At 37.5% G+C, this 27773-nt stretch overlaps 1 protein-coding gene across 1 annotated transcript in view; it reads right to left on the reverse strand.

Moving 5' to 3' along the window:
* IKZF1 (IKAROS family zinc finger 1) overlaps positions 1–27773 on the reverse strand; it is a 94377-nt gene that overhangs the window by 59657 nt on the left and 6947 nt on the right. Inside the window, exons 2-3 of the mRNA XM_055127590.1 lie at positions 21726–21779; positions 12101–12220 (exon numbers count right to left, since the gene is read on the reverse strand). Coding sequence (XP_054983565.1) covers positions 12101–12220; positions 21726–21765 — 160 coding nt within the window. The 5' untranslated portion in view covers positions 21766–21779. The remainder of the gene's footprint in view (positions 1–12100; positions 12221–21725; positions 21780–27773) is intronic.

Here is a 27773-nt window from a genome sequence, read left to right on the forward strand (position 1 = left end):
ACTGGTTCTTTTAGTTCCCACCACACCTCTTTCCCTTACATCCATGAGAATTGCATTCTCATGAGATTTACATTGTGGCTATAAGGCAATTGCTTCATTCAACAAATCTCTAAAAGATGTATAACTCCCTCAAATGACAATAAAGAGCATTTGAGATTTAAATGAAAAGATAAAAGCTAATTCTAAACATGATGTATTGATATATTTAATTATTGCGATTTTGGAAAATTAATTTTTCACATGTACACTTTTTTTGGGTCACACACCCAGAGATGCTCAGGAATTACTCCTGGCTCTGCACTCATGAATTACTCCTGGTGGTACACAGGTGACCATATGGGATGTCAGGGGTTGAACCTGGTCAGCTTCCTACAAGGCAAGAGCCCTACCTGCTGTTCTATCACTCCAGCCCCCTACATGTATACATTTTGGGCTGTACCTAGTTTATCTAAATAATATGTGGCCCCAAATTGAAGAACTAAAAAGAAATTTTTGCATTCACTTTTGATAACAATTAGGAAAATGTTTCAAGAAGAATAATTTAAAAGCAACTTTAGAGAGTTGATAGATAACTGGAGAGGGGGTAAATTTCAGCAAGAATTTAAGAATATTTTTTAAAACATAAAATAGAACTATACATCTCTCTCTCTCTCTCTCTCTCTCTCACACACACACACACACACACACACACACACACACATAGCTACTGAGTCCATGAAATGGGTTTAATCCAAACTGTAATGAGTTTGAAGTATAAAATATATACTGGATTAAAAAAAACTCAGTACAAAAATAGGACAAAATTCTCATTAACAATAGTTTAAACAATAATATTTGGGTACATATGCTAATATTTTCATATATTGCAAAATATGTGAAAATAAATTCCTTCTGTGCTATTTTTCTCATTGAATGTGGTTACCAGAAAAATGATATATTGAAATCTCATGATAATTTCACTGGACAGTGCTACCTAGGAACTTTTGAGTCCCATATTTCACAATATGTCCAGAAATGCCATCTATCATTCATTTATAAAATCTCTGTCCCTAATCAAAGCTGTCTTGTGTCTTGAGGAGCAAATATCAACTTCCTAGGACCTACTGGAAAGTCTTTAGAGAGTGTCTGTGCATATACAGAGCAGGCTGCTTTTAAGGATGTCTTTTTAGCAGGCATTTAGTCAATAATAACAAATAGTTTTTGAGTGAAAAGAGTAAAGCAAATGTGCAAACAGAATTTTTATCACCTTGAGCTTTAAAGCTAAAAATAAAAGTTAGTAACGATATATATGTTTATAATAGTAACAACTTAAAAAATTGTAAGTGCCATTTTTATAATGACAAAATAATTTTTCTTAGGGTCATAACTGCTTCACTTAAAATGACAGTATTTACTACTGAACATGAATCTCAGTCAAAACTGTTTCAACTGAAACACTAAGATTACAGAGGAGGTCATTATTCTGGGTAACAGTTAATTGTTATTATTTAATATTCTGGTGGGAGCAGACAGAAGCTTTAGAAGCCAATAGAAGCATTCTGGGAGCATTCTACAGGCACAATTTAATTGCCAAACACTTCAGGTTTAACCCGAGTACAGAGATATTGTCAAAGTATTTGCTGCCAGATTCTAAGAATAAAAATAAAACTAGACATTCAACTGCCTCTGAACCTATATTAAAAGTTTATTTTTTTCCTCATTTAAACAGGATTTTACCTTTCATGTGGCAGGCTTTCATCTTAAAGGAAAATGGCTGATTTGCTAAGAGCCCAGTAACTGTAGCAAGGACCCCAGGTTAGTGGTTTTCCATTGATCAACCAATGTGGTGGGGAAAGACACCGGATGTTCAGGGCTTCACCGGAATCCTGCCGGGGTGACTTCAGTGGAAATCCACAGCCTGCAGCCACTTCCCTGGTAGGGGAAGTGCTCTCCTGGCCAGGGGCCCTGCTGTGCTGAAGTCTTTTGCAGCTCAACTCCTGGAAGTGCCACATGGCTCTTAGGTTAATCAGGTTTCTGCAAGTGTCAGGTGCTTTGAAGCAGAAACATGGAACATGGCATTCCACTCTGCCTTTTGATTCCCCAGTTCCTGGGTTCTCACTAAGTCCCCACTGAGAAATGAAACTACAGCATACATAGGGATGATTAAGAGGTCACTCCGACATCTACACAGATACCTGAGAGTTGTATTTAATCCCAAACCTGAAAAATACTTTGAGAAGACCGTGTTCAATCCCATGTTTTAAAGCACATAGGGTAGCTAATGCTTTTCTGGAAAATCACTACAATATGTTAGTGTAATGCAGACAACTACTTTGCATTTTAAAGTTCGTTAAACTAAAAAAAGTTTCTTAAACCAAACTAACAATAGTATTAAAAGTATCTCATAAAAAAACAGAATCATTTTCTAATAATTTTCTAACGGGGTATGACCCCATGGACATTATAATATTATACCTTATTTTTAATGCCCTACCAGCAGCAAAGAGTCACTTGGACAGACAGACTATATATACCCCTTACTGTCCACAATCTTCCCCGGAGTCGTGTGCAGTATTCACATAATAACTCCTTCTTTCAAATTTTCTTGTGGTTGTCAAGATTTTAAAACTTTTCTTAGGTCAATGAGGTGCAGTAAAAAAAGCAGTTGTCAAAAATAAAACTCCCAAACCCCAACTTTTCAGCATTATGCTGATTTCTGTGGAGAAAATCTTCCAACTAAGGTTGACTTCAAGATAGCAAGAGTTGATCAAGAATCTAGTAGCCTTTCTGGATATGTAAATATGGGTGACCCTTGCTGGCTCCAGCACACCATGAACTCAAACACACTTTTATGTTCCCTGTAAGTTTCTGTTACCTCCAAGGTCCTAACAGAGAGAGCATTTAAATTTTTAAGCAGATATTCCGTAGCAAATTGCTGTTCCTGATGAGGAATATGAGGCTTATCAGACCTAACCACACTTTAGAAGAGAGGGTAACTTTGGGGGCTGGAGCGATAGCACAGCGGGGAGGGTGTTTGCCTTGCACCCGGCCGACCCGGGTTCGATTCCCAGCACCCCATATGGTCCCCTGAGCACCGCCAGGGGTAATTCCTGAGGGCAGAGCCAGGAGTGACCCCTGTGCATTGCGGGGTGTGACCCAAAAAGCAAAAAAAAAAAAAAGAAGAAGAAGAGAGGGTAACTTCTAGACCGTAGGTGGGAGGGTGTTGGCTGACCCTTCAAACAAGGTTTCCATCTACCTTGACTTTATTTGGTTCTGGGGAAAATTTCAGGGCAATGGTTAGGGCTCTGCTCTTTCTGCTTTTGCATAAAAAGGAGGGGAAGCTTTTTTTTTCCTGGGTTATATTTATACTTCCCAAATCAGAAAATGTCCTAACCAGATAGGAGCACAGGTGGCAACTGGCAACCACAGCTCAAAGCCTTTTTTCCCCATTTTTTTCTGAAACCCCATATAGAAGGAAAGTTAACAAAATGTCAATTGGTTGTTTCATACACAGAACAATTCTTTCAACACAGATGGGACAAAGCAGAAAACAAAATTGGAACTAAAAGCTTTGGTACCAAATTGTTTTTTTTTTTCTAATGACTGATATATTGTTTATCTAATTGTTTATTTAATTTAATTGACATATTATTTGGTATATTGTTTGTTTAATTTGATATACATATACGACTCATCAATTTTATAAAATAATCAAGTATGATATGGTCATAAATTTAATTTTTAGAGTAAAGTGAAAATAATACTGGTTCCTTTTAATCAAAATAATTAACTTTTCAAAGTTATTATCAAAAGTTACTTTTGGAGAAATGAAGTGTTATTGAAAAAAGCTTGAGCTTTCCCACTTTTTCTGGTCCAGTTTTTCCATAGGTGTTTCTGTTCTTTTAATTCATACATCAGGTTCTGGAGCACTGCTGTCTATATTTTAAAACAATTTCAAATTGTGAGCCCCAAATTACCTGTTCTGAAGGCTCTATGAGTGAGATACACTGAACCAGGTAAGGATGAAAATTATTAAATTGAATGGTAGGACTTCAAACTGGAATTTTGGAAATTTAAAATTTGAAAACACCTGGGAATTATATGGAAACTTTTTGGGACAAATTCTGATTTGGGTGGCTAAATATCTCACAATGAGATAACAGTCTCAGTAAATAAAGACCTCTCTCTGACTAAATACCAATTTTTACAGTTAAGAATATGTTCTAAAGGCATCTCAAAGATGAACCTAAAATTATATTCCTTCAAAGTTCTATTTTCTTACCAATTTTCCCACCAGACAAAAATTTCATCCATCCATCCATCCATCCATCCATCCATCCATCCATCCATCCATTCATCCATCCATCCATCCAACCATCCAGTACATTGTTTTAGATGTCTTGAAAAGCTGAATATGTCCAGATGCTGGTACTAGGGAAATGGTGAAAAGTTCATTTAAGGGGAATATTTTCTGTGTAAATGGTGACAAACAGGATGAGAACAGAGACAAAGACACTGCTATTTTAGGTTGTGGGATAAAAATGATATCTTTCATGTAAAGTCTGATTAGACCTTTAGAAGAGGACCCCACTCGGGCAGTGGGAGTCATTCCAGGTGGGAAATTGTCAAGATAGAGCACCATGCCTAACTTCTGGAAAGCTAAGACAGTTTTCTGGGATGCCACCTGGGTTTTTATATTTAAAAACTTTCTCTTAAGTCGAGTCTTCCAATTAGCCTTCAAACATTGTTGCATATATTGCCTTATAAATATCAACCAGAAAATTCTTTCCTAACGCATTCAATCTGTTTCTAGCACTTTTTCATGCCTAATTTTTCTATCACCCACAGTGTTATTTTCTTGGTCTTACTGATCACTCTTGTTCTTCTACACTATAACCTGGGTCATGACCTGGAGGAAACACACTCCTGAATCCTTTCTCTACTACCTTCTGTTGTTCATTTCCTGTTTTGCCTCAATTCTCTGCCTTTTTTGAGATTTTAGCCAAATCAAACAATTTATTTTTGTCTTTTTTTCACTAGACAATCACATTTATTTATCCCCCAAGATGCTCTCTTGTTATTCCCAACTGACATCATGAAATAACTAGAACCCACTCTTTTGAATTCTTACAAGTTTTGTTTTGCAAGCTATAAACTTTTTTTTAGAGTTCATATTCAACAAAACTCATTATACATTTCCCATTTTGTTTAACAAAATCATTGCTGCCCCAACAACTAGAAGGTAATCCTCTGATTTATTTATTTTTATTTTATTTTATTTTTTTTTGCTTTTTTGGGTCACACCCAGCGATGCACAGGGGTCACTCCTGGCTCATGCACTCAGGAATTACTCCTGGCGGTGCTCGGGGGACCATATGGGATGCTGGGATTCGAACCCGGGTCGGCCGCGTGCAAGGCAAACGCCCTACCCGCTGTGCTATCACTCCAGCCCCAGTAATCCTCTGATTTAAAGTGCCCAACTAGTAAGTAATAGATAGGAATTTACTAAAAGGGCTATTTCTTAGTTCCATTTCCCAGGACAGGCAGAGGTAAGGAATACTCTCCCTGTTAACTGTCAGCAGGATGAACTGTCAGCACAATACTGATCTGAAGGATAATTCTTTAGGTTAAAACATCAGAAAGACTCCCCTCCAAGTCCTTTTCTGGGGGAGAGAGGTTCTTTCTATCTACCCATAACTTTTTTCCCTGAGTTTAAATATGATTTACTTGTCACACTCCTCCTCAAACTTCAGCCAAGAAGTCCTTCCCCCATTGTCCTCTCCCAACTTCCCAATCCAGCTAGGAACAATCTTTCCTCTTCTCCATTCTTGGAAAAAAACTCAAAGTTCTTGTAAGTAAATTTTGCTTTGAATGGTGGTTATTCACCAGTCTTAAACCTTTAATTCTAAGGTCTTGGCTGTCTGACTCAGCCAAGGGTCTATCAATTTCTTTTAATTGCTAGAATTTCCTAAATTGCAGTTTGAAAATCCAACATACAAATAAATCACTAAATCATCATTAAAGGTATCTGTATAAGTCCTAAAGTGATAAAAGTGATACTAGCAGGGGGCATAGAAAGGGGAGGGTTAAGGCAAAGATGCTTTCAGCACACAACTATGTTTCAGCCCCACATAAGCAGTTACTAACATACTGGATCTTACATGACAGAAAGGGTAGAATCCATATTCCCTTGCCAACTCCTCTCCTGAGAGATGGCATGCCCTCACCAAACCTGCATGAGGTTTCTCCACCATCTTGCTTTGGCCGGCCTCTTCTATGCAGCCAGTCTTCCTGTGATTAGTGAGAACTTCACTATTGATCTTGATGACCAACCAATTTCTATTCTCTGCATGTGCATGTTTCTTAGGAATAACTCTTGTAATTCACCCTTATTGGTATTTTTCTTGTACCATAGTGACAGTAAGTCATCTCTTAGGTACAGAATGGCCTGTAGGACTAGCAGGCTAGGGTATCAAATTTTAGTGATACTTTGCAGACTGATTCTAAGCAAAAGTCTTCTTTAGGCCAGTTAATAGTCTCTGTTCAATGACAAAACATCACACACACTTGTGTTCACCTGCACACACAACACATATATGCATCCATACATATTTATTCCACATTAACATATACTACACAGGCACCTTCATACACAGATACATACAGACACCATGCACATTACACATGTATACATGTACACAGTAATAAATACCAAAGAGGCATATGCATGATACATATGAGCAGCATGCATGGCACACATGCATGCACACATTTCTCTATATGTACAGACATACATCAGACATGCTGCATGAAGTATGCACACATATACCAAAGATACACAGAATTACTCCTATATACATCAAGCACTCAAACTAAATATATATATATATACCACATCTCCTATATGTATACTTATACCAGAGATATCATACACACATATTCACACACAAACACCAGTTTTACTATGTTCTTTAGGAATGTTCTTTATTCTGTGCAGCATGCTCTTATATATGTCTATACCACACTCGTACAATTATTATTCCAATTGTCTCACCTAATACAATATAAATTTACTTATTTTAACTTGCTGTTTTACCATGGGGTTCTACACAGACTATGACTTCTAATGGTTCATATTAACCTACAAAGTAGAGGCAATATAATACTTTTAAATTGAAAGCTATAAACTTTCTTTAAAACTTAAAACACTGAGATGGTAGGCAAAATATGTTTTTAATGTTATGTTTTATGTTTGGAATAACTAAAAACAATTATTGTCTTACAAAAGAAATCAACTTGTTTTGAATGGATGTGTCATGGTCGCATTAGCTCTGTCTTTACAGGACAGTCTTAAATGAAAACAGTGACTTGCATAATAAATAACAACAAAAAAAACCCTGATCACCAAAACAATTATATATAACTTCAACTATGAAAAACAGAGAAATTTCAGCATAAAGGTATATAAGAATCCAAATTATTCTTTATAGAGAAAGAACAACAACAACAAAACCCTCTAAAAAAGAAGTCACCAAACCACTTGCTTCTTAGCAAACTGTATTCACTCTTTGTCTCTTACACACATCCCCTCTGAACAGATCTGAGCTCAACTGCAGCTACTGCTCAGATGCTGCTAGATAATATTCCTCCCCAACTAACAGAGGGTTTATCTTTCAAAAGAGATGCATTTCACAGATAAAGACAACTTCCTCTAACTGCTGATTAGATAAGCAGCTTAGCATCCGTGCTCAAAAGGTTGCTGCCCAACCTCCAATTAGACAAAAGCCACTGCTTTCTCTTTCCATCCTGAAACACTTCCCTCTCAGGCTGTGGAGAACTTGACAGCCCATGCCTCAGGACTGTCTTGGCATTGTGCCTAACATCTAAAATGAAGGTGAGACTTAAAAAAAAACTGGGCAGAAGAGATTGCACAGGATTGTTCATGGCTGATATCCAGCACCATATACCTAAGCATCACCAGGGATGATTCCTGAGGATATCCAGGAGTAAACCCTGAGCACCACCAAGTATGGCTCCTAAATAAAACAAAAATAAATATGCGGATCCTCTTAAATTTTAATCTCCCAACTGATGACAGTAGAGAAATGTTGCTTTGTTAAAAAAGACATAAATAAGTTTTTACACACCTAATTATTTTCTTGTATTCTCTTTCTCCCTCTGTCTCTCTTTCTCTCTGTGTGTATGTGTGTGTGAGAGAGAGATAGAGCGTGAGAGAAAGAGGGAGAGAGAAAGAGAAATATAGATATTTTCGCATTTTCTTTTCTTTCCATTTTTTTTTGGCCAGGATGAAACACATGTTGGTCAATCTATTAAATAGAAAAGTCCTAAGGTGTGAACTCAACTTTGAGAAAAGTATGCCTGCAGTGTAGAACTATGTCTTCTAAACACAACTTGTGAGATGATATAACTAAATTCTAGTAAAATCCACCCTTAACACAATGGCATAACCTCTCAAATTTGGGAAGAGGCCATATAGGAGAGCAGAGTGTAAAAAGCATATAGTAGAATGGAACAAAGCAGGTATATACCATCACTATTTATACACTCCAATTCACACAAACCTTCACTCTGCCTTGTGCCTGTGCACGGCATCAATGAAGTGGTCTGAATAGAGAAATAAAGCAACTGAAAAGAAGCTTTTAGACTTTAATTTGTACAAAGCACCAACTTTCTTTTTAGAGACCTACCTATTCTGACATAGTTGCTATCGAACAAATAAACAAACAACCCTATTCCCCCCTCCACCTCACTTTTAAGAGATCCTGGTCAACAATTTCCAGAAGAAATCTCAAATTATTTTCCACTGTCTATATGCGTGCAGTGGTTGAGTGAGTAAATTTGGGGTTGCCTTAAGAGGTCACCAAGTACATCCTCTGCTTCAAGCAGTTCCACACACAATCACTTCAGAGATGCAAAATTTCTCTCATTTTTAGAGAGACCACTTAAGAAGAATGAGTGTTTATTAGATTTTAAAAAAGTTACCCTCCATATCTAACTAAAATTCTTCAAGCTGCGCTTAAATTCAAGTTTCCTCTTATTTAGACCTAGAATAAAATGGAGTCCAAAGAGTACTAGATCCAAATTGGATTTATTTCTCTGATATCTGTTCCTCTACACTGTTTTCACTCATGAGAAAAATTCTAAGTAATAGACTACTAGAGTGTCCCTTCAACCTTGGCTAAAGCAAGCAGTGAGATGTGAAACCACTGCTTTGGCTGATACTTAGTAAAGCATGCTCATGGTTTTTAGCCAACCCCTGAAGACATTCTGAGATGAGATTTATTCTAACTGCCACTTTAGAAAGAAGAAATTGACATTCAGAGAATAAAGGTGACTGAGAATTCTAAACACGAGGCAGAGAGGGAGCGTGGATTTGGCGCTGCCGTGTCTCAGCTGCATCTTCTCTAGCTGGCTGACTCTACCTTTACCACTCCCTAACTGCTGTGTTTCTGTCCTGCCTCCTCCAGCCACTTCCTCTTCTTGCTCCAGTGCTGTGTGCAGGGAGGAGTTCTTTCTAACTTCCTGTGTTCCGGCCCCTGACACTCTTGCTCTTTTGACTCCTTCCCATGTAGCTGAGGAAATGTCACTTCAAATGTATTTCTTTTTCTGTCATCTGATAATACTGCTATTACGCTATATTTTCTTCTAACACACACTTAATTGGTTTGATGATGAAGATTATGAATGAATAAATGATCTATCACCCATCTCAATGCTACATTATCTCCTTAAGAACTGTCAAGGATGAATCTAAACCTTGGTGGCTGTGAATAGTCACTGATCCTATTTATGCCTCTTCCTGCTTTTGGTTTTTAAGACCAACTTGTTCACTGACTTTCTACTCCAACATCCTCCCACTTTTGCTCTGGTGTCATAATGTCATTTTTAGTTCTTGCCCCTTGGCTCTGAGGCCCCCACTGGAGAGCTGTAAAGCAGCACTTCAGTTTGACTTCAGTGGTTTTTCCTGTTGGTCAAGTGGCCATGACAGCAACTGCCATGACAATAAACAAAGTAAGTAATGAGATTGATAGGGTTTTTGAATTTTACAACACTGAAATTTTTCTCTATAAACTTTCCCATGACAGGAGAAACAGAATGATAACCATATCACATGTGAGAGACCATTGGGAACAAATCCTGGAGAAATTACCAACTTTCTTCTTTTCCATAGTGACACCCGACCAGGTTTGTGTTAGGAAGAGAAGTGGGAATTGCAACTAGAACAAAGTTTGAAAGCTGGTTGGAAATGACCATCAGGAATGTGATGACCTCTAACAAAGAGTCACCACAACAATAGAAAGTGCACGGGGATGATACATATAGGAGACTGTGAAGGCATTTACAATAACAGTTGTGAACTCTGAGCTATTCTTTACTCTCCAGGAATAAGCCTGACTTTCAGTTCTCTAAAGATGTTAGAGGGAAATGACGGAAGACTGCACAACTGTAAGGTGTAAGGGACAACTCCCTGGTTTCCCTGTAGTCCTAATTCTGATGTGTGAGTTTTCAGTTGATATTTAAATGCCAGTGGATATATACATGCAAGACTTCCAGTAGTTTTTGGTTCTTAAACCTTTCCTCTGTGTCCAATTAATATCAACAGGTATTTGTTCATGTGTGAAAGGGTAAGAACAGCATCCATACCAGAAACGAAACATGTGTGGCAATATGGATTAGTTGGATATTTTATTATTTCTGGTATTTCTTTTACATATTCGTTGTCATTGACTTAATGTTTTTATTTACATTTGCTTTTTGATTTATGTGTATTTTGAAGGGACATTGTAGCAGTACCAAGTATATTGAACCAGTATCCCTTACAGAAGATAGAAATCAATCTCAAAAACAAATGCACAACAACAAAGCATACTCTTTTGTGTGGCAGCTTTGAAAAAAATCCTGAAAATGTAGAAAGGAGAGGCTAGATCATTGTTGTGTTTATTTTCTCATCTACTCTTCCATTTATAGTAGCATTTTCTAATAAGGAAAATGATTTATAAGTGTCTTTGTTTTTTGGTTCCTCTAAATAAAATGGCTGGAATCTCTATTATCTGATCATACACTGTAGCTAAATTTAAAATATATATACATATATATATACATAAAGACGACTTAGTTTCTAATACATATATAGATAACAGCATAAGCTCTTAGTTATTGCCTTTGTATGTCCTGTTGAAAGAAGGAATGTGATGCTTTTCTTAACTCAAAAACTTTTGCAGACATTGCTCTGTTGACTGTGAAGTCATATGTAGCCAATCCAGATGTAATCCATTTTATTTCATGTTTACCTGCATATCCTTTAATGATAATCTTTGTGAAAATAAATGTTTTTTCCATATATCAGGTTTTAAAATTTTTTAAAGGTAAAATAGATATTTTAACCTTTCACTTCTTTTTTCTCTCATGAGAACAAGATATAAGGCAGTAAAAACTAGTATTCAGATAAGAAATTGAGTCTAATTATGACTCTGCTATTTGATTTTGAGTAATTCTATGAATTTTTCTGGACCTTTGCTTCTTTCTTACAATTAAGAGGTTGGTCTAAGGAACAAGCATGTTATCCAGGAAAAAGTATGGAAACTTCTTCACCAATCTTTTGTGGAAAAAGCAGATAAGGATATTCTAATATTATCTATATGTACTTTTAACATTTAAATATTCCAATTTATAAAAATTATAGTGAAATTTAACACACAAAACAGAGAGATAATATCAAATAGTCATGGTGAATTCTCCTTAGCTAAAGCTCTAAAGAGAAAACAGCCTTATTTGCCAGAGCTATTTGAAATTCCTTCAAGGAAACTGAGAACTGAGGACAGAGATAGCAGCAATTCCCTGTGGCATCATGTTCTTCAACTGTTATTTGCTCTATGAGTGGATCTCCCAGTAGGGTTAATCCATGAGTGTTTTTCCATCTTCATACATCAAGATACGCTTTTGCTGATCTTTAATCCAAATTTCCTTAACATGAGGTTGAAAGCAAGCCAGATAGCATGAGTCATGTCATATGATAAGTCTCTTTGGAAGGATATAAGGAGCCAAAGGGTTAATAGGAACACACATACGGTCAACTGTCTGATTGTCAGACCCAACTCACCTACTCCTCTCTCACTCTTGGTGCTCTGTGTTCCTCCAGATGTGGTGGAAAGGTCTTCAGGGATAGGCATGGGCTCATCACCATCATCTGGGGTATCACTTACTGGAGGACTTTCTTTCCCTGAGGAGACAAGTAGAAGTATGAGTCTCTGTGATTGAGTCACGGGGGCAGGTCAGCAGAGAGCCCTTGCAGACTTTGAGAAGAGCACATGAGGAAGTTACTGGATTGAATTAGTGCCTCCCTGTACGGTTTAAAATTTATTACCCTTTTTCATTTTTGGGCCACATTCAGCTGTGGACAGGACTTACTCCTGACGTTTTGCTCAAGGGTCACTCCTGGAGGCGCTCAGGGCAATCTGCATTGCCAGCGATGGAACCATGATTGGTTGAATGCAAGCCTTATCCCTTGTACTACTTCTCCAGTTCTAATAGGCTCCTTTTTACAAAGGAACATAATTACCACATATTCTATTAAAAAATAGAGAATAGATACACAATGAAAACATTAAAAAGAAACTATCATGTTAGTTTTAACTATTAAAATCATCAAGTTTATATAAACATAGGTAGTATGTGATAATATATATTTTTCAATCAAAAGGAACTAGCTTTTTTACATTCTTGCAAATTTTATTCCCTGACATGTGATCATATTGCTATCACTTAATTTACAATGTCTGTGTAATACTCCATTGTTTGGGTACATAGTACACATTTGTATCCTTTTAATTTTGACTTATATTGTTTTCAGTATTATTATTACTATTATTGTTGTTGTTAAACACCCTGGGGAATATCCTACCAGCTAATCCGCTGCACGTTTCTTAATGATTACCAGAATAAATATATTTCCAGAAGCTTTATGGTAGGGTCAAAGTCATCTACATATTTTATAACTCTTCATGACAGTATGCCAAATGCTTCCATTATATAGCTGCCCCAATTATCTTCATGAAGTTTTCATCATATTACACCCTCATACTTATCTGGTTTTTCATCATCAGAATGATCATTCTAAGCACCCTGGTTTTGTTCATTTTGTTTTCAGGAGCCAGGGAATGTTCTTCTAGTTGTTTTAAGCTAATTCAAATTGGTGGAATCAGAAAGACAGGACAGAAAATAAACAAGTAATACAGGAACACAATTCCCTCCTCACATCAGGAGATACTCAAACAACAGGATTTATATCTTTGAAATATGAAAATAAAATACAATACAATGCATGAAGACTGGAATACAGACCCAATTATGAAACAGAAAAAGGAAGTAAAGACGGAGGAAGACCCAAGGCAATTGTTCTACCTGCTTGTACCAGTTCTCTGGTCCCAATGCCATAAATTTTAACACTATTTAAAATTTAACCTTACAATAATTGCTATTTAAATTACTTAGTACCATTGTAACTTATTTAACTGTAGTAAATAAAAAAACCTAAAAACAACTTAAATTCAACCTAACAAAGTAGAATTTTTCAATAATATTGTGAATTTTAGGATGTCTTCTGCACAATTAGACTATATTAGAATCAAGTGTATCCAGCACTGGATAGATAGTACTGAAGGTAGAGAGCTTGTTTTGCACATGGCTGTCCTGGATTTGATTCCCAGCATTCCATACAGTCCCTTGAACCTAGTAGGAGTGATACTTGAATGCCAAAAGTAAATTATAAGCACCAAGAAGTGTGCCCTATCCTCCCCTTGCCAACAACAACAGAAAATTAAGTCTCTTGCAATAAAGAACATACTACCACACTTTGAAGATTTTAGTGAGAACACATAGCTTATTGAAAGCTCTCTCTTTGGACCCCCCCCCCAAAAAAAAACCTTCTAACCTTCTAACCTTCTCTTTGGAACGCCCCCCCCCCAAAAAAAAACCCTTCTAACCTTCTATATATGCTTTAAAATTGAGGTAGGAGGTGTAAAATATATGCAAGAAACAGGTGGGGAGGTCCCAGCTGAAGCAAATGACTCATTCAGGCTATAGTGGAATAATAGTTAAGAATAAGAATGTAAAGGAAGATTGATAGAGAATCAAGTCTGGGGGTGCATGCTTGATGGCTAGGTTTGTACCTTGATTAACAGGCAAAGAATTTTCCCACAGACAAACCCAGACTTGAGGGAGAAAGTTTAAAGAATTAGGAAAGTATGAGAAAACATGGCACAATAGAATTTTCAAGTTTTTTTTTTTTTAATGAACTACCTGCAAGAACAATATTAGCTCTTCGGAGAATTGGTGAGATCAGAAAAAAGGATCTCCAATGTATGAAATAACTCTTACTGGAATACTTTAAAATAGAACCTGCACAGACACCAGGTAAGGCTTTAGGGAATATTCACATTCTCTAGGAAACAGACATTGCAGTTTGTTATTCCAGCTTAATTACCACTGGCATATCTTCAGAAAGAACATTATTGAGTATATTTGGATAGCCGATACAAGATAAATAGTTAAAAACAATGATGCAGGATTGTAAGAATTTCTCAAGGAAAAACAAAAGGGCAGAGAGAAATTGATTAAAGTGCTCATGTTTCATCCAAGCCTTTATAGCAGTAATGCTTTCATGGCCCTAAATAGAAGAGCTTAGAGTAATAATAACTAAATATTTAGCTATTTTCACCTAATTTATAAGTGGGGGAAACTCTGAATAAAAGAAGCAAGGAGATATGTAAGCAATTCATTAATCAGTATTTTTAATGATGACTAAAAGGAATAAGTATTTTCACGTTTTAAGGACCAGAGATATGGTGACTTTCATCATTTTAGTTAGAATAATCATACAGAGAACTTCAATATTTAAAACTATCTTCTGTTTAGAGAGGTAAGAATCACAGATCAAAGGCCCAGACTGCTTACTTTCTTGAATACTTTCCATAGAAATGAGTGTTGAACCTATCTTGTTCATAAATTTACAATTAAATGTACATGGAATGGCGAATCATTGTAATCAACCAGCTAGAGGCAATTATTATAGGGTGAAAATTTGAGTTGATACTAAGCTTTATCAGTATATTATATTATTATTATTTTACTTATAATGACTTTGCAGTATTCCATGATACTCTTGAATGTATTTAAATACCATGGTACACTGAGATCAGGTAGAACCATAAAGAATCAAGAGTTCCATGAAATAATACTACTCTTCTGAATTCATGTCAAAATATGCCTAAATAACCCTTGATTGCTTAGAAATTATTCGGTATGTTTTTCAGAGTACAAAGTCAACTAAAAACTGTTGATCCTTTTAATAATGAGCATGCTCCTTAATAGTACCCCCAGCATGTCAGGGCTGCCTGGACTAAATGCTGGCTCACCAGTGTCCTTCATCTCGTATCTCACTACTTTATAATGTCCCATGTGGGGGAGAAGAGGGAATAATGAAAGCAGCAGGGGTTATGGTTCTAAAATACCATGGGTCAGATTGATCAATAGGCACTCTCTATCAGAAAAAACACATGGGGAGAAAGGAGAATACAAAATCAACCTAGGCATGTTCAGTGGCATCTAGAAAGAAGTCAGAACTGGAAAAGAGCAAAGTTAGATCTATTCCTGTGCTCTCCAAGGGCTCCATTGTAAGTCAGTCTTGCTCACCTTCACTCAGCGATGGTTTTTAAGAGTCATCTGATTTGCCTAAAAGCCCCCAGAGTTTTAGAAGTGGCAGCTGTGATTAAGAAGCTGAAATCATTCCCATAAGTTTTGTACCCAGTGACCCTCAGGTACTTTCATTACTGGAGATTTCCACAGTAAAATATACTGTTAGGTAAAAAACTTCATGTGAAACAAATATATCTTTTCATGCTGATTCTAAACAAATTTTTCATTTTAAATGTAAAACAAACAGATAATCATTTTAAATATAAAACAAACAGAATTATTAACACACTGTATCTGAAAATTAGTTGATCCAAATGAATTTCCAGTTTGACCAACATAAGGCTGATAGGAATTTGAAAAAGTGATTCCTCAAAAATTCTTATCTCAATAGTAAAAGTAGGCTTAAAATCATGATTATTACTTACCTCATAGGGTTATTATTTAGATAAGATAAAATAATTATGTGTCTGAATGCTGGTATGCTAAATGAGTTCATGAGACTGTTTTGTAAACTATTATGTACTACAGAAACATGTATAACACAAATGCTCATATTTTGCCTAAGTGCATATACAATGACACACAAACACACAGAGTTGTAAATAGCAAGAAATAAAGTATTTAAAGGGGAGATATAAAATAATTTCATTTATTTTGAGAAATGAAACAAATCTTTTGCTAATATGCAATTTACTGAATGTCTATGTTTCAAGTAAACTATTACCTATGAGAAATATTTTGACAAATTAGATGAGAAAAGTATATAATTGGCTTTTCAGCAGCAATAAAACAATTTTAATTAGTTTATAATTCATGCAATAGACTTCTATAATTTTATATCTTCCCAAATATATGAGTTTTATTATACAAAATCCTAGGTAACCAGGCGAACACAATTTCTGGGGCCAAACAGAAATTATAATACAGAATTTCAACTCCATCGAGTAGTGGAGAAGTTTGCAATCCAATATCCAAGTGAAGTAAGTAAACCCTGGGGACTCAGAGTCAGGTTCTGAAACTCTCTTGAATCTATAGACCCACAAACAAAGATGGCAATTCTACCTTCTTCGTTGGAGTCTTATAAAGTTTAAATAAGAAAAGTGCTTAGAGGAGTCTTTCACAAATAAAAAGTATTCCATCAAAGTACTTTACCATGACTAACTAGAGAAGCTAGTACTTTTTGTTGATATTTCAGTACAAATGAGCCCAATTTCATGAAACAGTTTATCTGTGTTTACAGAGCCTATTTATTATTCTGATGTTCTGAAAATATTATGAACACCATTAAGAAACAGTCATTATATGGCACTCGAGATAGACTATAGGTCTATGGTTCATGTCTTTCATGAGAATGCAACTAATCTGGTTAGATCCCTGGTACCACATGGTCTCTTGGGCGTCATGAGGGATATCCCCCAAAGCACCAAGCACTGCAGGGTATGACTCTGGAAGCCTCTGAACACTGCAGGGTGGTCCAGGTAATCTGTAGCACCACAGGATCTGAGCAGCACCATAAGCTGAGACCCTCACAGTGCATCATTAGCCTACTTGGCTTTGAACTGCCAAGAGCCACGCTATTGCCTTGCATGCAGTCGACCAGGATTTGATCTCTGGCACCACATATGGTCTCCCAAGCACTAGCAGGAGTGATTCCTAAGCATAAAGTCGGGAATAATCCCTGAGCACCAAAAGCATGGCCCATCAGTGCCTGTCATGCAAAATAAAAAATTACCGTGGGGGAGGAGGCGCAGTTCCTCAGCATCACTTGGGAGAAGCATCCCTACCCCCAAAGGGAAAAAAGGTGCCATTATAGCTCTAGCTTCAGGGCTGTAAGAGCCAGAGAAACCAAAGTCTCAAATCTCACACTCTGCAGATGACACTCCAGTATCCCAGGCAAGGAAAATTGTCCATTTCTGTAGTTTTGATAAAAGGTAACCCCACTGTTGATACAGACCTCAACTCTTACATCCTTTATTCTATCATAGGCCAAGCCTTACCTTAGAAAGCAAACCAAACAGTAACACAGATGGTTCAGCTGCGATAAATAGTTTAGCAAATCCTTAGACAAAAATGTAACAACCATGTGGTGAGGTATAACAATTTTCACATAAAAATTGATTCAAGTTTATCAATTTTAATATTGGAGACATCTTCTAATAAATTTCAACTCTAGAATTGTATCAATAGTTGTGGCTTTGTCTACATTAAAAAAATAAATAAATTGATGAATATGTTAATCAACTTGATGGGGAGATTTCCTTATATGGAATGACAATATTTTATGATTAAAAAATTGTTTTCCTCCTAAAAAAATTAATAAATAAATAAATTTTAAAAAAGAAAGTTAACTAAGGATCTAATGCACATATATACATATATACATACATATAACACAGTTTATTAAGATTGTCTTTTGGAAATCTTCATTAAGAAAAGAAAAAATATTTTACCAAAAGAGTTAATGAGATGTTCCCTAAAGAAAAGGTTATGTTGCTTTGGAAAGCTTCCTCCAAGCCTATTCAACAACATTTTCCATATTCAACAATATTTTAAGTAAAGACAAATCACTAAACATTTAATAGGCGTCTGTCATCAGCAAGATTGTTTAAACTGAAGTGCAGATCACATTTAGTATAAATTCCAGGGAAGAAATAATCATGTCATTCATAAAAAGAAGCTGGAGTTATAATTATTCCTCTGTTTTTGAGTGTAATTTTATATAAGGTTGACTATAAAATTGCTGATATTTTATATGACTATAAAATGCTTTTAGGGAGGGGATCTGGGTCATACCTGGCTGTGCTCAGGGCTTACTTCTGACTCTGTGTTCAGGAATGATTGTTGGGAGTGCTCAGGGTGCCACATATGGTGCCAGGCAGGGATTGAACTTGGTTGACCATGTGTAAGGCGAGCACCTTAATCTCTGCCGTTTCTCTCTCTGTCTCTGTCTCTCTGTCTCTGTCTCTCTTTTGGCCACACCAGTGTTGCTTAGGGCTTATTCCTGGCCTGAGCTCAAAGATCACTCCTTGCGGGGTCCTGGGGACCATATGGAGCACTGGAGATTTAGCCCAGGTTAGCCACGTGCCAGGCAAGCACCCTATCCACTGCACTAGTGCTCTGACCCCTATACTTTCTCTTTGACCCTAGAGCATGTTTTGCCTAAATAGTTGTCAATTTCCTAGGGTTAAACTTAGAAAGTTAATGTTTTCTTTCCTGTGGAAAGAACATAGCACTGAACAATTTCATGAGAAAATAGGAGTCAGTAACATGTTCCTCAGAATTGTTTACATTCATATCAAGAACATCAACTCCTGTTTGGCTAAATGACCAACCTTATTCCATATTAATAATTTTGGATACAAAAACATAATTATCTTGGTTTTAACTGAAGTTGCACTAAAATTCTAAGAAATAGAAAAAAAGCACTCAAATTTTCAGTAAACATGTCACTATTTTCTAAATGCTTTAATCATTCTTTAAAATATTCCACCTTTAACATCAATCAAAAGCACTAAGGCCGAAGAGATAGTACACGTGCCTAGCATGATTTGAACTGTGCCTCTATGTATGGTGTCCTGGGCATAACCAGGAACAGCCCTGAGCACTTCAGGGTGTAATATCCACCCTACAGCCACCCCCCCAATAAACCCCAAAGCACTGTTAGTGTTTTAGAAATATAATTTCCTTTGCTAAGTATTAACCAACTGAAATTTAGACCAAACCTCACATCATTTCAACCCCAGAAGTTTTTCTTTTTAAGAAAGTCACAAGTAATAAATCTGCTCTCTTATCATCCCCTCATGTCAAAATCTCTACATGTAACACTACCATCTCCTCTCAATGTCCAGCTCCTGGAACAAATGGAATGTTCGGCATCATGTTAAGAAGGAGACAAATATGAAAAGAAAATGAGACTTTTTTGGGGGGGATGTTGGTGTCACATCCAGCGTTGCTCAGGGTTTTCTTCTGTCTCTGAACCCAGGAATTACTCTGTGTGGTATTCAGGGGACCATAAGGGCTGCTAGAGATCAAATCCAGGTAGGCCACATGCAAGGCAACGTACCCACTATATTATGACTCAGCCCCAGGCTCTTGTTGTTTTTGTTACCATGGTATAAGAAAACTGACCAGCTGTTCTTCAGGCAAAACATTTTAGAAATTCCTGCCCAAGTGAAGGCATTCAGTATTGCTTTTAGGATTAAGAGTAAAGATTACAAACTGATCGATTTCATTATTATATATTATTATATTATATAATTGATATAATTAAAATTATTCTATAATTTTCCTAAATGTATACACAAGCATATAGAAAGTGTGTGATTTGCTGACATTTTTTTTAAAAAAAGATACTTTGCACACCATCCTGAAAAATCCTTCTTTTGCATTTGTATTTTTCTTGGAGATCTTTTCAAACTATTCTTATCATCTTTATTTTTAAGCATTATTTTTATTATTCCTATCTTCTTTATTTTTAAGCATTGAATGAAAAGAGGATGGATATATCAAAGTTTTCAGGTGCAAGTGCTTCTGAGAATCTCTGATTAAATACTCTGTGCATTTGTGAGAGTATCTTTAGGATCGCCTTCTTCAATACATTGTAAATGTAGACTTTGATTAGTATAGGTATTACTAAACTTGTTGATAGATTTTCACTTCCATCAAAGGTCCTGCCTAAATGGTCCTAGGACTCAATGCTTTCAAATGTAAATGACACAGTTGAAAATCTGATCTTTTGCTTGTTCTTTGAACTCAGGAGTCAAGTCCAAACTTTTTAGCTTTCTAACTGGAGCGATAGCACAGCGGGTAGGGCATTTGCCTTGCACACAGCCGACCTGGGTTCGATTCCTCCACCACTCTTGGAGAGCCCGGCAAGCTACCAAGAGTATCTTGCCCGCACAGCAGAGCCTGGCAAGCTACCCGTGGCATATACAATATGCCAAAACCAGTAACAACAAGTCTCACAATGGAGACATTACTGGTGCCCGCTCGAGCAAATCGATGAACAATGGGATGACAGTGCTATGGTACAACAGAATCTTGAGCAATGGAGGAAGGATATGGGTGGGTGCAACTGTAGTAAGGTGGTCTCCAGCTGATGAAATTTGAGTAGTTCTCCTGCACACTCTCCAATGAGTGGCCACCAAGTAGCAGCTGCCACTCTCAGGCCTGGTCTCCACTATGTGATCTGACTTAGGAATATGCATGGTTTGATCAAAACTTGGAAACAAGTGGGGACAAGTTACTTCAGTGATGAGCAGGGGGCTCAGGGGTCAATGGCAAGCCATCCTCTCACAGTGTCTAGCCTCGTGGACCAGGAGTCTAGAAAGTGCTAAGTATCACATACTAAAACCCTACAGCCCTAGCTATTTCTAAGCTTAATAAACATTCTAAAAATGTTGAACTGAGACCCCAAACTATGTTTCTGAAAGTCCTCTCTCCTTTATCCCTCCTTCTCTCCAATCTCCCTCTTGTTCTTTCTTTGCATTTTAAACACAATTGCTGACACGTATTTGGGGTTTAGAAAAGATAACCCTCCACCCCCATGAGTAGTACATATATTTAATCCTCTGCAAGTTGATTTATTATTAATAGTAAAGCTGGAGATGGAGCAATAGCACAGCGGGTAGGGCATTTGCCTTGCATGCAGCCAACCCGGGTTCGATTCCCAGCATCTCATATGGTCCCCTGAGCACCGCCAGGAGTGATTTCTGAGTGCAAAGCCAAGAGTAACCCCTGAGAATCTCCAAGTGTGACCCAAAAAGCAAAACACAAAAACAAAAACAAAAAAATTAGTAAAGCCAATTTTATCTTTGAGATTTTTCTGTTCAGGTTCTCAAATTGGGAAAATTTGAGAGTTGAAGTTAAATGATGATGTAAGTTCCACCTTGGTTTACCCTTTTGTAGGACAGACATGAAATTTTCTTTCTCCCATGAAAACTGGCACCTAACTGCTGGTATACAACAGACAGTCCTCATGAGCCCCTGCCCCCCCACCACTGCCCAAGTAGGTCATCTTAAAATGTTCTCACCTGAAACTTGGGACAAATCTTGACCCTCCTCAGCATTCATTGTCCTCAGTTTATCTGAAAAAGAGAGGAAGGAATTTTAGTTTAAAGCAAATGACTAATGAGATAGGAGAGAGAAAGAGAGAGTTAAAGAAACCTTATGCTATTTAACAACAATGTTATCTAGAGAGAATAATGCATTTTCCTTTCTACATACTTGCTGGAGTATCAGACTGGCACAGACCTTGATCCTTTTAAAAACGGCATTACAAAGATTTATAAAAATATCATTACAAGCACAGGAGGACCAAATTTGTTATTTATTGTTAATTTCCTACTGCATAATAACCCAAAATGCAAACTGACTGCAACAAAATTAAGCAGAAAATTAAATGGCCCTGGGTCATTGTAGGCACAGAATTCATTCTCTTGGCTGATCCATAGTTATGTTCTTTCTAATTTACTGAGCATGCATCGATGAACCTTGAGTCAGCTTGGTGACACGCGTACAATCAGCAATCAAAAAACGAAGCAATTTGCTGAAGAATGTCTCATTTACCCAGGCAGGGCTGCATATATGAGCAGCAACTCCACTACCTCCATCAATAATGAATACACCTCTAGCCTGGCAGATGGGTAATTCGAGTGCTTCTGTCTTTGTCCCCCACTCTTTGGGCCTTGTCTCAGACTTTTCCAGTGCTCTTACACAGAAAAAAAGTCAAGCTCGTGCTAGCCTCAGAACAAGCCCAGGAGAGGCCTCAAAACTTCCTCTTTTGGTTGGCTCCTCAGAACGGGAGTAAAAGAGAAAAGCAACTGGAAAGGTTTGCCCTTGAGAGGAACAATAAATACTCTGCACACACAGTGATCACCATCACAAACCCCAGAGAGATGCCTACAGAGTCAGGCAGAAGGCAATGCTTGCCTAGTAGTTAGGGTTCTGGCCTATACCTCAAAAGTTACAGGTGCCTCCAATAAAGGATGTGTGGGAGCTCTGTGGATGGGAAAAGTGTGGCCATCAGAAAGTGACCTCAACAAAATTTATTAAGTTAAGCTTGGCAGAAAACTTTCAGATGGAACCCTTCTCTAACCTGACTGAATCAATCATTAAACCTAAACATTTTGCTTCCCTGGGGGGTACGTCTCCCACTGGTTCAGACATGTAAGCCTGAGATATCAGGGCACCGAGGGAAGGCTGGGAGAGTCTTGCCCTCTTCAGCCAGACTTAAAAAGCCTTGTAGGCAGAGGTCACATAGATGTAGACAATCACATTTTGGGGTGCTTATGAAATATGTATTTTAACTTCAGTATCATGCGCACTATTTATGAAGATGACACGAATGACTGTCATCTTACATGGATGGTGAAAGGTTTCCAAACCTCTCGGAAAGCCACTGCTCTAGTCTGAGTTGGGACATGGATTTCCACAGCTGATGTGTGGCTGACAGTCAGTGACTAGGGGTGGCAGAGACACTGTTCTCTCTGTTACTCACAGGGTCTCATACTCAGGAGCAAGGGTCCACAGGCAGGCAAGGACTGACAAAGTAGCTCGAAATAAACACAGAACCAGAGCAGTGGACCAGTCTCAGAGCCTTTAACTATGAAAAAGGCAGAAATGTGGAATTCCTTAGAAACAGCCAAAACTATTATAAGGAAGTAAGATGCACTTAAATGAGAGAAACGTGCAGCTTTGATATGCAATTCTGTTTTCTGAATATTAATACAGTATTTTTGTGATAATTTAAAAAAATCTTAAAATATATGTATTAGTTAGATATACAGCAGAACTAAAATAATTTTGCAACAAATACTACTTTGATACAAAATTTTAATATGACTGATCACTTTGAATATTTTTCATATAAATAATGTTTCATAATATTTTAAAAATATGTGCAAGAAAACATCCATACTATCTACACTTTATAGTAATTAAAATTTTCATATGTGTGCATGTGTTCACCTCTCTCCACAAGTTTTGGTTTTATTTTTAAATCAAAAGTGAATTACTAAGAATATTCCAAGTGTACTGCCATAAATGCTTTTGATTTACTACAGCACACTTTTATTTTACAAGTAGACACAACATCCTCATTTTAGAGTTTGTGCTTTACTCAGTTTCAGAAATGTCTTTAGCCCAAACACTGCAGGGAGTGGAGCAGACCGGTGCTGTCTCCCAGAACTTCAGGCCCTTCACAGGATGAAGCAGAGGATCTGTGCCCATGCGTGAGGTTCTGCTGTGCAGCAAAGCCCTCGCTCTGGGCAAGGACCGAAAGAAGGGAATTGGGTGAGGACTTTCCTGGAACCCGCCTGCTCACTGGGCAGACTAGTGCTATTGTGCAGAGCGACAACATGGAGCCAGAGGACTCTGGAATTGTGTGCAAGAAGCTTTTTTCCATCGGTACTAAAAGTCCACAGCTATCCTCCTACCAATACCACTAGGGACTTTGTTAGGTGATCAGGCCCACTCAGACTTTCCGACACACTTTCGGCCATCCTACTGATACCAGATTTTGCTTGGGCAGGTATCTAGTGAAATCGCTCAACCAATTTTTAATATTCTTAAAGAGCTAGGAATAAAGCCAGTGTGGGTATTTTCAGTGTGGATGAAGTCCTGTGAATTTCATGACCTTTCTTGTCTGTAACATGGGGTTCCCTCAAACTCCTCAAAATTCCTAATTTACAGCTCAGGATGATAAAACGGGTAACTTTTATTTTTTTTTCTTCCACTGTTTTCTCCACGAGACTTCAATTTTAGTCAAAGACTAAAATAATAAACCAGCAATGAGAAACTGAGGAAAGGCACCTTCCAAAGGCAGAGCTTAAAAAGGGGCAGCACTGGGAGTCTCTCAAGGGGCCTGAGAAACCATCTTATCCCATTACACATGTGCTACCAAAGACTTATATTTATTTTAGCTAGAACTTACTGGAATCTGTTCTCCCACACTTAAGCAGAAAGTGGTGTCAGGTGGAAGATGGGATTCAGGCTTGAATTGAGTTTTGCTGCAGAGGAGCTTGCAATTAGTAAGATATCCTCCCCAAAGTGAATTAATAAACTGCTTTTGCCAATCGTCACCTGAAGAAAAATTAATACCAGAAATTTTTCAAGAGAGAAATCAGAATGCTTTTTCACAGAAACACAGGAAGTCTCTTCTCTGCAGAGGGACAACATAAATTTGGGCCAGAATTCAAGCTATAAGTAATAGAAAATATTTCTAAATATTTCTACTATTTCCCCTGTGCAGTGTTTATAAATGTGAATGCATTTATTGTTTCTCTGGAGCAAGCAGTTCTGAATCTTGCACAAGGGGAAATAGATGCAGAGATAAGTGAGGGCCAACTTGACAGGCAGTCAGTGGCCATCCCGAGACAAGAGCCTAAACCTGTGATCCTAAAGTACAGCAGCTTCTGCTCCTAGGCTCTCACTGAACTGGAAGGGACAGACTCTGCATCGCCTGCTGTCTGCTCCAGCTCCATCTGACTCTCCTCACTTGCTTCTCCTTCTCTGCATCTCTTTTTGGTTCTTCAGACCAAACATACTTAAACAGAATTTTCCTAAGCCCATTTCAATGGAGTTAGCATATCAATGACTTCAAAGAGCAGGCAAAATTGAAGATCAAGCAAAAAAAAAAAACAAATGAACCAACAAGAGCAGAGCAGCCCCACAGCACCTCTGGTCAAAGGCCAGCACCAAGGACATTTCTACTTCCTACTTCTTCTGGCCCTTGGAACATCCTACCAGATAGTGATCATCTAAAATCACCATCCCTGACCCTGCCTTCTTCTCTTCCTTCAGTTAATTATGGGAATGGACCCACCTGTGTCCTAGGGATAAGCATCCAACAGCCCAGGGCAGATGTAGCTCCTTAGAGAGGAGCCTGGGCAGACCTACACGAGCACCGCCCTTATTCCTGCTGCCAGTGAGCATGTGACCTGGAGAATATGCCATAGAGCCCACGATCCAGTGGGACTGTGAGAAAGGTTAAGGTGGGGGTAGGTCAGTAAGTTCGCTATATTCCTCTTTTTCTCTGTGAGAAAGACCCCTTCTCCCTAAAGCATTTGCTCTGAAATATTGTGGTTCTTCCATGAAAATGAGTCGGATGAATGAAACTAGAATTTAAACACAGATGCCTGACAAGAAGCATTGTTTGATCGCTTTTCAAGCCACACAAAGCAGTAGCTATTAAAGAACTGTTAAGCAAACAGCATGCCAAAAATACCGTAATGAACCACTGAAGGACACTCAGAATTAGTCTGTTCACTGCCAGCATGGAATACTTTTACAAGCTTTGAAACTCTGTGTTCTCTGATGTTTGAACAATATAATACTATCCTTAAAAAAAACAAATAAATTACTTCCCATCCCTGATATAATGTATTTTATAAGACAGTTTAAAAGAAGAGCTTTATAGCAAACTTTATATAAGCAACCTATCATGTGTCTGACGTTTTTAAAGGATTTCTAAGATTCACAGAGCCATGTATGTCCTTCCCCAGCAAATAAAATTATTTGACACCTTCATTGTGTACAATGCATTCTATATCTATTTGTTTGATGTGTATCCTATATTATAAATATTACTATTATGTGTAATACATACTATTCCTATTGTTATGGATGAAAAACTAAGCTAAGAGAGAATTAGCTTCCCAAGTTTATGCAACCACACAGTGGAGTTGAGACATGAACCACGCTGTCCCACAATGATGTCTGTCATCCTGTCCTTACAGGTCAGAATTTCAGAGTCCAGTATACCCTGACTTCAAGGGTATAAGAAATAAGAAATGCACATGATCTATCTTTACAGGAATCACATATTCCCCTGCAATTAAGGAAAATTTCATTATCAAACTTTACAATAGAGCAAAATTCTGGGTATTTACTCAAATATGTGTGTGTGTGTGTGTATAGTTCTGTTTATAGTAACTTATGTACTCAATGACAGTGAATTTTGAATTTTGAGTAGGGCAAATACAAGTCATGCCTATAACCTATTTAAAAACCTTAGCTCCTTATTCCTGCTGAGAGGGCAGTCATTTCATCTCAGACTGGCAGATTTTATTTATTGAACAATTTATTTATTTATTTTAGAGACCTATCATATGAACACCTTAGGAAAAAGAAATGTTCCAAGAGAAAGTTCCAGAAGTCAAGCCTGGTCTGTGTCTAATCAGGGGAACCTTTAAGTTTTCCTAATGACTTGACAAAACAGGTTGAGAGCACTCATACTTCATTTCTAAAGTATTTTCATTCTTCAGAAATTAGCTGCCAATCTGCATAGTTCATGATCACTCTACAACATATTAGTGGCTCAAATAATAGTGAAAAATAGGATTTGGACAGGACAGCAGAGAATTCAGTTTGGATACTACACCTTCCTCTCTTTACCCCCAATACCGCATATTTAAATGAGTCACAGAAAATGCTTCTAGCTGTGTGTTCTACTGGAACATTCTTTTTGGGGACAAATTAGTTCAGATATGCAATTCTGTCTGCACATATTTTTTTCCATGAGTAGGAACTGATATGCATAAGAGGAAGGGTCAAAGGGAATAGAGGCAGCCTTTTCAAAATAAGAGGCAGCCATTTCAAACATGTGGTTTGAAAACATTCTTAGCAAAGAAGTATTCAAAACAGAAGGAAAATAATCACAGTAGTATTTTTGAATGCCATAGTATGCCATACATATCCAACTGAGGTAGAAAAGACAAGTTAACCAAGTCACTGGGTGTTTTTAAAGAGAGAAAATATAGTTGGAGACACTTTCCTGTATGCAGGTTGTTGTTAGCAGGTTGAGAACTGGATTCAAAGTGGCCCAGGAAATGTTTTGGCAAGGCCTAGTCCATTTACATTCTCTTATCTATCCCCCACCTCTCATGTGTAGAGGAGCCACTTCTTAGGGAAGAGTTATGCTAATATTCTTTCAGCTTTCATACTACAACAAATGACTGCTATTCATTCAGCAGCTCTGGGAGAAATACACACACACACATTCAAAAGTCACATATGCTGTTACAAGACTTTTCCTGACATGGACTCTCATCTTATGCCATTTACTATGTAGCTTCAAACAT

This window comes from Sorex araneus, chromosome 2, assembly GCF_027595985.1.
Source record: "Sorex araneus isolate mSorAra2 chromosome 2, mSorAra2.pri, whole genome shotgun sequence".
NCBI classification, from domain to species: Eukaryota; Metazoa; Chordata; class Mammalia; order Eulipotyphla; family Soricidae; genus Sorex; species Sorex araneus.